Source organism: Gossypium raimondii, chromosome 5 (assembly GCF_025698545.1).
Source record: "Gossypium raimondii isolate GPD5lz chromosome 5, ASM2569854v1, whole genome shotgun sequence".
In the NCBI taxonomy this organism is placed as follows: domain Eukaryota; kingdom Viridiplantae; phylum Streptophyta; class Magnoliopsida; order Malvales; family Malvaceae; genus Gossypium; species Gossypium raimondii.
The window spans coordinates 6,062,627-6,075,187 of record NC_068569.1 but is presented as its reverse complement, the minus strand read 5'-3'; the positions used below and the strand labels follow the sequence as shown (position 1 = coordinate 6,075,187).

Sequence of the window (12,561 nt, the reverse complement as noted above, 5' to 3'; positions counted from 1 at the left end):
TATCGCTCTTCAATCGAAATGAAAAATCATTGTAACCTTGCTCTTCAATCTATTTTACTTAATCTCTTTTCATTAGTCTGTTGATAAGATATGATTGTTAAATGTTAACTAATGATGGTATTAATGATGATTATTTAAAGTGAAAGCTCACTTGTCGTCCCGGTTTCAATATCAACCCCACTGCCTCTTATCTTCATCCAAAATAGGTCCTTCTCCCATTCCCTTAAATCCTATATTTCTATCCCTCGCATTCTTTTTTTTTTTAATTAGTTTTCCTTATTCATTTTCAAATAACTTTTTAGCACATTGGTTGTGAAATTCTTTTGAACTCCACAAATCCTTCAATTTTATTTTGAATTTTTTTAAAAAAATGAATAAGACACATGGAGAATCTCAAATTTTCATCACTTGTGTGTATCAAATAATTACCTTTAAACGCCGATTGAGTCTTAACTTGATTGACATGAGCATTGTTGCCAATACAGGAGTACGTGGGTTCTCGAGTGCGTTGAAATGCATTATCCTTCTATTTATAGGCTGGGGAAGGGCTATAGATAATTCTAGGCATGTAAAAAAACAATTACCTTTTTTCTAACTTCGCTTTTCTTTTTGTTAGTCGAAAATATAAAAATAAAAACTATAGTAATATTTAAACCCTAATTCTAAACGACCATGATAAAGACAACGTGGAGTGAATTTAATAGCTAGTTTAGTTATTTAATATATTACATGATGAGTATTAAAAAATTAGTCATAATATGCTGAAGATTTAGTATAAATCACATAAGTATTAAATTAAGATCTTTTCTAAAAAGCTTTTAAAACAAATAATATGTGGCTAAAATTTATCAAGAGACTTTAGATTGTAAAGATCAACTTCGGCTTGCTTGCTTAATTAATCTTATAATCCATATATTTAAAGCATAGTTGTATATTTTAGATGTTATAAACGTATTTAAAATAAGTAAAATTTTGTTGATTAAAAAATTCCTAAAATTGCATCCTTAAATAAATTCCAGATTTAGTCAATTTAATTTAATTTAATCCCATATTTTTAATCTTAATCAAGTTAAAAATTTTAATTCTAATCAAATAACAGCCGCTAATTTTGACAAGTTAAAATTTCTATTTCAAGAATCTTATATGGAAAACATATTATCGAATATATAATATCATGTTCGCATACTATTTTCACATAAGACTAAAAAAATCAAGTTATTAATAATAAATTTTAAAAGAATAAATTTAAATACTATCATTTAGATTACTAAATCTGAAATTTACATAATAGCAACAATTCTCCTTTAAAATATTATTTTCTAAATCTATAAAAGTAATACTTAAAAAATAATATTCATGCAATTAATGAGTTGAGTGTGATGTGAAATATTGTTTTCATTTTAAGTTTATTTTTCGTTTTCTTTACGTGCTGATTTTTGGTAGCGGTCTTTTCTTAGTGGAAAAACAAGGCAGTGTAGCAGCTGACTTATGATTTATGAAAGATCTGCCTAAATTTGCCTTCACATTAAAGCGTATTCATATTATTACTAAAATTTTTAATTAAGTTAGTAACACGAGTTATTTAGACAACAATCTAATTAAGAAAATTACGAGAATATATTTTCATATTTAAAATAATAATATTATTGAGAATATTTTAGTTTGTTCAATTTTAAAAATCAATTAAAATATGCATACGATGAGATTTGAACTTATACCAATTGCATTAAAAATATTAAATTTATCATTCAACTAAAGCTTTATTTTAGTATTTTTATACATTTTAGTTTATTATACACACTCTATCACCCGTTAGTGGTATATACTAATAATTTAAATTAATAACATATTTAATTGAGTTTGGTGTCGTAAGTTTGTCACGTTTAATTTCACATTTATTTTGTTTAGTAAATTATTAAATTATAAAATAAAAAAGTTATATCTACTTTATGGTCCTTAGTTTCAGTATATAAATCAAAATATACTAATTAATTAATATTTTCTAGTGTTATAAAAAATATAAAATACAGAGGTAAGGTTGGGGCGGTAGACAAAACTTGTAACATCGAAGAGCAACTTGGTCAGCGGAACTATTGACAGAATCGAATGAAAACAAAGTCAAAACCTTGACTCTACCTTGTTCTTAACTATATCTGTCCCAAGGGCCGCTGCCTCTTTTATCTTCACCCACGAAATTAAATTCACAAAGCACTACAATATTTCATCTTTTTCCTCTTTTCGGAAGAAAAGACAATATTTCATCATTAAATTATTTGCTTTCTATTTATAATCATCTATTTAATATGAATTATTGGCATAATATCCACGTGGCTCAAGTTTTGGTCACATAGATTTAAGATTTAAGTGTGATAAATTAACAACTGAATTTAATTTATAAAATTTATTGGGTATATTTCTTAAAATTAAAAGATTAGATTATTTAATATATATTTTTATATTTTCTTTTTATTTTGAATTACCTAACATACTTAAAAATTAAAGCAATTAGAATTATCAAACAAATCCTCTCCTACAAGTTGAAGTAGTAAAGAAATCAATTGATCAAAATTTATATAAAATATAAAAGACTTTAAATGCATTGAAAAATGCTGAAACAAAACATGGATATACCTGAATTATCAATAAATTAAACATGGTTACATTTAAGATTACAACATTAAACAATAAATTAAATTTTAGTACATTGATAGTTATCAATTCATTGTTAACTAGTGTATTCAATATATACTTTTTGATGTTAACTAATTTATATTAGATGTACTCAATATTTTCTTATTGGTGGGTGTTTTGGAGAGTGGATATCATTGTGTGTTTCTCATGTGCTTTATCTTCTACCTCTTTGCATCCCATTGCTACCACACACACACACACACACACACAAAAGAATAAAGAATAAATAAAAGAAAAATATATATCATAAAGGAAAGAAGAAATAAAAAGCAAATGCAAGACAACAAGATATTTGGAAAAAAACTTTTTTTAAAGAAAAAGCACCAAAGGTGTTGGTCACTATTATTAGGGGGGGGGGAAAACATTCCATCGCAGTTTATGTAATTCGTAAAAGAAAAACACTTGCACGTGATTTTTCAATTATTTTTCTAGTTAAATAAATATAAGGATATGTATAATTAAAAAAATAACACTTTAATTTTTTTATTCACTCGCACTTCAAACTTATGATATATTTGAATATTTTAAAATTACAAATAGTTCATCCCCTGTCCTATCAATCGGACATTAACGTTTAAACAGGGTATTAAAGATAAGATTAAGAAAAAGGGGGGGGGCGACTGTGCAAAAAGCAAAAGCAATTTATCCAACAGTGAATTTATTTTCTTTTCTTATTTAAATCAACGCCAATGAGAAAGCACGAAAATCCTATAGTTTTGAAAGGAAAAAAAAATGGAAAAAGAAATAAAGTGAGCATCATTTTTTCCCTTCAGAGTCTCCAGTGTTGACAGCAATCACATCTCTTTCTCTTCGTTTTTAGTTGTATTATCATATATTTATAATCATTTGAGTTGAGAAAAATTGGAAGGAAAAAGAAAAGCAAAGAATTTGAGTCAGACAAGATGGGCAAAAAACTATTAAAGGATTTTTCTTATACGATAGAGATTCAGACATAACGTGTCCGTATCTGCGGTTAGATGCAGTTGATCATCTCTCGTATGTACTTGGCCTGTCTCTCTGCAAAATTAGATCGGGGAATATATTGTGTACTTGGCCTCTGTCTCTGCAACAATCCATCTCTTTTCATGCCCTTTCTTTTTATTTTATTCTTTATCAGAAACCTGTTCTTTTCTTTGATTTCTTTTTTGTGTCTTCTCAATAATTTTCTTTTGTCTCCCTCTCTCTTTCTCTGTCTAAATATAAACAACTTTCTCCGATATTTTACACGTTTAGCTTTTGTATTCACATCCTTCCTCCTTGTTCTTCACTTTCTTGAAACATACAACAGTTTTTTTTCTTTTTTTCTTTAAAAGTAATTGCTATGTTATATTATAGGGTTTGTATTCATGAAATCGATACCGTGTTTGTTTGCTAATATATTTGTTGTGGGTTCTTACCCCCTTTTTTTTTTCCAGGTCATGTTCAGAAAAGAAAGAACCATGACCTCATCAGAGTGTAATGAATTGAACATCAAAACTAGTGGTTTCATTTGTTAACCTGAAACTGAAGTCAAGCTGTTGTCTTTACGAAGTTCCTATACACTGCAACGAGTGAGGGTTTTTAAAAAAAAAATTTATTTGAGGTTTGAGATCAGGCATGGCGACGTACATTCATGGGAGCTCAGAATTCCAAGCTGCTCCTGCGGCGTCTGATGGGATGCAAACACTCTATCTCATGAACCCAAACTACGTACCTTATTCTGACACACACCAACCAGCGACTGCCACAAACATGTTCTTCTTGAACCCCGCCGGTAACTCGCTAAACCCCATAAGCTTGCCCCACGCGCCACCTTCTAACTACAACCACTTCCTCGGTCTGCCTCTCCCGTCACCAACTCCAACCATCGGACCTTCCAATTCGGATGAACCCAACCGTCCACCACCCCTTGTCTCCGGCGTTCAACATAATTTATGGGGCTCAAGTATTGATAAACAGAATTCATCGCCTGGAAGTAGCAGCCATCCTCAGCTCGTGTCGGCAGTGGCTACGGCAGGTAACTCGGGTGGGCCCCTCGACGTTATTTCGCAGTTGGGGTTACGTCGGTCGGGGGTGTCACCGAGGCAAGGCTTGTCCCTGAGTCTATCATCCCAACAGGTGCCTTACAGGTCAAGTAACGTCGAAACAGTTATCCAAGGACAACCTGAAGTTCCTGTTCCACCAACAACGTCACTAGCTGCAGATGATATGAGGATATCTGGGAGTTCACCGTCGACAGTTTCTGTAGTTTCGAATGGGATTTCCGGGGTTCAAAGTGTAGTTTTGGGATCAAAATACCTGAGAGCAGTACAAGAGCTCCTCGATGAAGTTGTTAATGTCGGGAAAGGGATAAAGACTGACCCGTCTGGAGGGACCAAGGAGAAGACAAAAGCGGCCAAAAAAGAACCGGTGGCTGCTGTGAACGGAGACGGTTCAAGTGCCGGTGAAAATGGGGTTGAACCCGGACCTGAGCTCACCACAGCACAAAGACAGGAACTTCAGATGAAGAAGGCAAAACTTGTGAACATGCTTGATGAGGTTTACTTATATTTAATTTAATTTATACATTTTGAAAGGGAAAAAAATGCATTCTTTAATATCTCAGAATTCATCAGGGAAAGAATTGTCATTCTGCAACAGTATTACCTACCTCTAAGAAATACATTTACCAAATACCATATTAATTTGATTAGTTCAAAATCTTACCGTGCTTAATATTCAACAGACAAGATATTGTTTGATATAATAAATGTGTATAGAATTTGGTTAGTTTGGGACCCCTCTTAGTCATGATCAAGCAGTCGAAAACATTAAGCCAGTCATCAAAACCTGGGGCCAGTGTTTTCTCTTTTTCTATTGCTTCATTCAGTCTAGGCCTGCATGGTTGGCCTATAGGTCAGCTGACTGCCACTAGACTGGGTCCATTACCTGCAAAATTTAGATTTAGGACAAACTGTGGTACCTCTAGTTGAAAATATTTGGGCACTTTAAAGGTGAATTTTCATGCAAATTTGTACGTGTTTTTTGAAGGTGGAGCAAAGATACAGGCAGTACCATCATCAAATGCAAACGGTGGTCGCTTCATTCGAGCAGGCAGCTGGGTTGGGTGCTGCGAAATCATACACCGCCCTTGCTTTGCAGACAATTTCGAAGCAGTTCCGCTGTCTTAAAGATGCAATATCTTGTCAAACTAAAGCCACAAACAAGAGTTTAGGGGAAGAGGATTGCTTAGGTGTTAAAATGGAGGGTTCAAGACTAAGATATGTCGATAATCAGATTCGACAACAGCGGGCGCTGCAGCAGTTGGGAATGATCCAACACCATAATGCTTGGAGACCCCAAAGAGGATTGCCTGAACGAGCTGTTTGCGTTCTTCGTGCATGGCTTTTCGAGCATTTCCTTCATCCGTACGTTCTTCTTTCTTTTAACCATAAATTCTCTTCTTAGACTATATCGACACTGATATTATCTCATTCGAAATGCATCAACTTTCTGACTGCAGTTACCCTAAAGATTCAGACAAACACATGCTTGCTAAACAAACAGGGCTTACAAGAAGCCAGGTAAGCTGGCCTCTCTTTCAGCTTCAATGCATTGTTGTTTATCTTGTATTCATAGGGAAGAAATGAAAGCTGATGTAGTTGGTACATAATTGGAATATAGGTGTCGAACTGGTTTATAAATGCTCGAGTTCGGCTCTGGAAGCCAATGGTTGAAGAAATGTACATGGAGGAAATCAAGGAACAAGAGAGGAACACTAATGGCAGTGAAGAGATCAATGCTAACAAAAATGAGCAGCAAATGGAGACAGGGTCTAGCTCAGGTGGCCAGACTATGGATCAAGTTAAAGCTCAATCCAAGCCTAGAGCCATCAGCCAGAATAACAATAATAGTATTACTTCCCATGCCGATCAATTTTCCAACTCCACAATCTCCACATCTCCCATGGGAGGGTCCCTTGTGCAACAAACATCATTCAATCTCATTGGGTCATCTGATCTCGACAGGGGGCCGAAAAAGCCAAGGAATGAGTTGCAGAATTCGGCTTTCGGCATCCTTCCAATGGAGATGGAGATGAAGCAAGGTGAAACGAGGGAAATCAACATGAGGTTCGGTGATGAAAGGCTATTCAAAGACCACAGTTACTCCTATTTAAGTGGGACTGTTTACAGTTCCATGCGAGAGGTTGGGAGGTTCAACCATGGGCAACAGTTGCCACCAGGATTTCATGGAAACAGTGGCGTTTCCCTCACCCTTGGCCTTCCCGATTGTGAGAACCTCTCTCTCTCCGGGAACCACCAAAACTTCGTACCAAACCAGACTATTAATGATGTAGAAGGAGCAACCCAATCTGACTTTTGCGCCATCAACACCCAACCACAACCTTCTCATTCCACCACATATGACACCATGGAGATGCAAAGCAGGAAAAGATTTGCGGCGCCTTTGTTGCCTGATTTTGTGGCCTGAATTACAAACTCCATAATCCCATTGCATTTCACTTCTTTTTCCTTCCCCAAAACACTTTGGGTGGAGTTTAAATCATGACTCAACAACATGAATCAACCAAATATCCGTTCCAAGTCCCAGTTTCTATTTATATCATGCTTGCTCTACTTTTATAGGAAGAAGGAGATCTAGTTAGTTTATATATAGGTAATACACTTATATATATATATATATGAAGGTCATTAATATGTTTTTGCATGGTTTAGGATTAAATTACTTGTAAGATTGCGCATTGTATATCATTATCTTGCTGATACATTTGGAAATTGATATTTGAAAGATTTTATATGTGGATAAACAACTTGGTTAGCAGGTGTGAATATAATCAAATAGAATTTCATTTGTTAGAATATATATTAATTTATAGTGCCTTTGGGGTTTTCAGTTTTAAAGCAATAACACATGTTTCAATACATGATATTTCATAGGTAGAGTATATATATAAGCATTGACTATATGCATAACAGATACGATGCATCTATATATATAGATTAAGGCATAAAAAGTATGAAATGAGGTTTGCCTTAGATGACATCTTCTTTCTCTTTATCAATGATGATGGAAGGTATACTTAAACGTAATGAAAGGAAGTCAAACTGGTTTCTCTTTTATACTTGAATAAACTTGTATAAATTAACATGTGATTTTCGTGGTTAGGACACACCAAACTTTGAAAGTTTGAATAAGCACTCTTGTTTTTCATTTATGTATTTTAAAAAACAGTTCATTTAATATTAAAAAAAATTAGTTCATCTATTTGAAAAAATATGGCTTGGGGAAAAATTTGTATTGTAATTAAGCTATCTCACCTCAGGTATAATTATTATATTATAATTTTAACACTGGTTTTATTACGTGGAAGTAAAATAATATTAGGTTAGGCACGTGACTAGTTTTCAGTGTTTAAATATACGTCAGTTTAGTATGGAAAAAATTTCGATACGCAGTTTTGTGTAAAAGAAATACGCCAACTGAAGTAGGCTTAAGCTAATCCTTTAAAATTAAAGCTATTCTATCTGAAAGGCATCCAGGGTTTTTGTAATCTAAGAAATGATGAAATGGATCCCTATTCCAATATTTATTTAATTTATTTCATTGCCTCCTCAATATTTTCTGTTCCGGTCTAACGTCTTATTGACTTGGTTTATTAGTCGATGAGTTTATTCTTTGAATTAAAGTGTCCATCACAGATAATAATAATTAATTTTTTCCTACTTTTTTAGGAAAAAAATAATCAATTAGTTATGAAATATACTTGCAAGTGGTCTTAAATGATTGGACTTGACATAGCTGTGCATTTGGGTGGGAAGGTTTGTCTTGTATCTTCTAAGCCACACCTCTGGATATTATAACTTGCTTAGGAATAGATTGCCACTTATGATGGTTGGGATTTTCCAAACCAATGAAGGAGATCAGTTTTAGAAATTCCTCTTAAAAGAAAATTTTAATTAAACATATTTGACAACCTTAAAAGGTAAATTAACAAAGTTTGATTTTATAAATTTACTACCAACAAGCATCTCAAATACAAAGATCCAAACCATTGTCATCCCTTTAAAACCTACCATATACTTGTGTAAATTTAATATTGTTTTATATATTTCCATAATTTCTTTTATAATTAATGATTTAACAATTCAATCCATAAATTTATTAATATTATTCTACTTGTTATACATATTAAAATGGGGTTAATATTTGAAATTTTAGCAGTGTATTTTTTTTTTACAAACAACTTTAGAAATTGTCATAAATTTTTTTCTAAATATTTTTTAATATTTTATTATACCCTTATAAAATAATCCTTTTTACCGAATTTAACAAGTCCATTTTCATCCCTTTTTTACCCCAAAAAAGTTCCTTTTTGCAACAAGTCCGGAGGGAAGCAAAGAGTTTGGGCTTATAGCCTTTTACGAAATCAATAGCAGAAACTGGGCTTTGAAACCAGAAGCCTCAGAAAAAATAGTAATAATAAAGCCCATATTTGTGTCCTGTGAAGAAAATACATACCAGTAACTATTGAAACAAGAAGAAGAAAATGAACCGACGAGATATGAAGTGTTGTGATGAAGTAGAGGAAATATATGGTCACAGCCGGAGACACGATGGCCGCAATCGCCTTCCTCGGTAACACCAGTTTTCCGAACTCAAGCCCTCGTCTTATCCATCTTAAAAAAGGGCATCAATCAATCTCAAGATGGATAAGAAGACAACAAATGACAAGGAATACAAGCAGGGTTCCTCCAAACCCTAGAGTGCAATTTCAACATCTCCCTTGCTCTCTCCTTTCTCTTGCTACTGCTATCAACTTTCACCACCAAAATTAGCTTCCTCACCACCCCAACCTCCAACATTTCTTGAAGAACCCTAGATGTTGCTGAAAACTTGCTAATTGAGGATATAATCCTCACTGCCATGTTGCTTGCTCCATGTGAAACCCTAAATATCTTCTTCGACACAATGGCTAGCCCCGCTCCGTGCTTCAAAAGCTCGGCTCTCCCTTCCGCACAACCACAAAGGTGACCCAACACGATCAAGGCGAGCTCCGAAGCCCTCGTTTCGGAGGTTCCGAGAAGAAGCTCAATCAAGACGAACACAGCCCCACCTTCGACGGCTTTAATCCTGTTCCTTCCCCAAGGACAAAGCTCCACAAGGAGTTTCAATGCCGCCTTGGTTGCTTGCTGCGAGACATCGTCGCTCAAAGCACGTACGAGTTGGGCGAATAATTCGGATTTAACGTTGATCAATTGGGTTGGATCCGCCACTTGAAAAAGATCTTTCAATATCATCGTGGCGTATGCTCGAGATTTGTGGTTACCGCTTTCCAGGACTTGCACCAAGTACGTTACAAATACTTCATCGTTGCTAATAATACTCCTTAGACAGCTTTTAGAGACCTTGATATCATAAAAAATACTCAAAGCCTCGTCGCTAGCTTTTATGAATTCCGACCCTTTATTGTTCTCCGCTTGAAGTAACGTAGAATCATCTCTCTTGATGATTGATACCAAGAATTCAACTGCACCAGACGCTTCCAGACAGCTTCTGTTCCTCTCACCTTCTTCGAGGGTGATTGATCTGAGTGTTGCAAGGCATTTGAATCGCGTCTCAGGGAGCTTCGTGGCATCGTTAAGGAGCTTGGCGATCTGGGTGTTATGGATGGGAGGGTTGGGTGCTGGGATTATTTGGATTCCATGGGAAACATTGAGAGTGCACCATGTTTGGATCAAGCGACGAAGAGTGTGATTTGGGGTTAGACCAGAATCGTGCAAGGCTTGTTTGGTAACGGGACATGCCTTGTTCTTGCATGAATAGAGCCATTTCTCTATACTATCACGATCGTATGATATTCCAGTTGAGATCGTAACAGGGTCTCTCATGAGCTGAAGAGAAATTGGACAAAGAAAATGGGTAGGAATCTCAATTTCATCCATCTTTTTTATTCTGCAACCAATTAATTCCAACAAACCCAGGCCAAAAGAAAATCTCAATTGGAATAAAAAAGAAAACTAGAGTAGTATATGAGAAAGGAAAGAAATGTTACCTGGAATCCATCTAATCTAAGACTAGATAAATTGAGTGAGTGGGAGAGATGGTTGATATAGTTAAGTAGAGCGTACACAAAGGTGGGCAACATGCAATGCAACCTGATCAACTTCCAAGTTAATAAATAAAAAGTCAAAACACACAATTGCGAAGAGAAGAAGAATCAATCAGACCATTTCCGAGGTTTAGAAACAAGAAAGTCAATAAAAAACACAAACTACTCCTAGCCTCCGGCTTAAATGGAAGGAACGAGGTTTGGCATGTCATCCATGGCCATTGGGACAGGCGTCGGTGTTGTGATGGCCACTCCACAACCCATACGGCTTTGACTTTCTTTCGCTCTTTATTAATTAGGTAATATGGAAAATGATATATATCATTTTTATTTAATTTATGGTACATAATCATATTTATATATAAAAAAAAGTTAATCGCCTATTAATTTAATCATTAATATTTTTTTCATTTAAATCAATATTACTATTCTTTCTTAATAAATATATAATTAAGTCCAGTTGATAAACCATCCTCGGAACTTTTACTTTGTAGGGATGAGGGTAGTTGAAAATGATTAAAGCCAAAGGGTGACTCATCATTATGGGTCTTTTGACTAGTCTTGTTGCCTTTAATTTATCAATTTAGAACATTAATATTAGTCCCAACTCCCAATTGCACAAATCGAGGTTAATAAAAATTAATAATAATAATAATAATAATAATAATAATACTAAAACGAACAAAGCTTTAGTACGAAAATAAATTTAATATCTAATTTTTAGGAAAATTAAATTAAATTAAAAATTCAAAGAGGAATACTACAAATGAGAGAAACCTATGTGCGCTTTGGGATTTAGGAGATAAGAAACCTCATCTTATCGATTGGATTAGTTACTTGCTTTGTTTAGAATCGAAGTAGATCAAATTCAAACTCGAACAATGGTTGATAATTTTAGGTCGTGCTTGTGTTAGTCCCAGACAAGCTCCACCATCACCATTCCAATAAGATAACATTGTTGCCTTTACTCATGACTTCATGCAAGAACCATGACCATGTTTCATTAACTTGAGACGGCAAGAACTCTTGACTTTTCCCCTCTATGGTTTAAAGTCTTCTCTGTCGGCTCATATTAATTAAGTTCGAGGGGAGAGATTTAAGAGTGGTATTGATAATTTGGATTCTTCCATGTTTGAGTTTCATCATACACATGTGCATATGTTAAGGATTTGTTTTGTTTTATTTTTTCATCCCTTCTACTTTATTTTGTATGATTTTATATTTGCGAGTGTACTTCTATATTTGTATTATTTTGGACCTTGAAGTTACAAACTCAAGATTTAACTAGGGCCAGTATGTGGGGCAAGGTTGTGCTAGGCCCAATTCTGCATGTTAACCACAACGGGCCTCTTAATGGTCTAATTCGAAATTATGGCTTTCATCTGAAATTAAACATACAGAAATTAATTGCTTTCAATAACAACACATTGAATTTACTTTTACAGGAAAAGTTTCCAGGTATTTTCAAACTTACTCCAATGGTTAATTTTATTAACTAAGTTAATCATTATCTTTATTAATCATTTTATTTTTATTTCACCACCATCACTCGTTATTTTGCTATATACTATATATTTTGTAACTTAATAAAATTTCATGTGTTTCAGTGTTTTTATATATTTATTATTAGTACCCTATAATTACATGTCATCTTTTTAATCCTTGACTGATGATGTATCATATTATTTTATTGATATAGTACTTAATCTCACATGTCACCGTTATTTTATTTTTCGAAAAAAAATCTGATTTTCGGCTTGAAGATTGGATTATGAGATTGT

At 34.1% G+C, this 12,561-nt stretch overlaps 2 protein-coding genes across 4 annotated transcripts; one reads left to right on the top strand and one right to left on the bottom strand.

Moving 5' to 3' along the window:
* The first annotated feature begins 3,438 nt into the window (after positions 1–3,438).
* Positions 3,439–7,480, top strand: LOC105770290 (BEL1-like homeodomain protein 1). Of its 3 annotated transcripts, none has more exons than XM_012591423.2 (5): positions 3,439–3,687; positions 4,107–5,208; positions 5,701–6,077; positions 6,173–6,233; positions 6,334–7,480. In XM_012591423.2, exons 2-5 carry the CDS (start codon positions 4,288–4,290, stop codon positions 7,138–7,140), a joined length of 2,166 nt encoding a protein of 721 aa, XP_012446877.1. In that variant the 5' UTR covers positions 3,439–3,687; positions 4,107–4,287; the 3' UTR covers positions 7,141–7,480. The 3 variants fall into 3 exon arrangements, with proteins under 3 accessions (XP_012446877.1, XP_012446878.1, XP_012446876.1); XM_012591424.2 differs by having other exon boundaries at positions 3,439–3,737; XM_012591422.2 differs by having other exon boundaries at positions 3,439–5,208.
* Positions 7,481–9,101: 1,621 nt separating this feature from the next.
* On the bottom strand, positions 9,102–10,913 carry LOC105765901 (E3 ubiquitin-protein ligase PUB23). Its single transcript, XM_052630987.1, has 2 exons — positions 10,724–10,913; positions 9,102–10,623 (listed from the first exon to the last, which is right to left on the bottom strand). Exons 1-2 carry the CDS (start codon positions 10,732–10,734, stop codon positions 9,372–9,374), a joined length of 1,263 nt encoding a protein of 420 aa, XP_052486947.1. The 5' UTR covers positions 10,735–10,913; the 3' UTR covers positions 9,102–9,371.
* Positions 10,914–12,561: the final 1,648 nt, after the last annotated feature.

Bases quoted from the DNA above. Each gene is read 5' to 3' on its own strand.
- LOC105770290 (XM_012591423.2), top strand. From the start codon at position 4,288: ATGGCGACGTACATTCATGGGAGCTCAGAATTCCAAGCTGCTCCTGCG. The intron at 5,209-5,700 runs GTTTACTTATAT...TGTTTTTTGAAG, and splicing joins TTGTGAACATGCTTGATGAG to GTGGAGCAAAGATACAGGCA. The intron at 6,078-6,172 runs GTACGTTCTTCT...TTCTGACTGCAG, and splicing joins TTCGAGCATTTCCTTCATCC to TTACCCTAAAGATTCAGACA.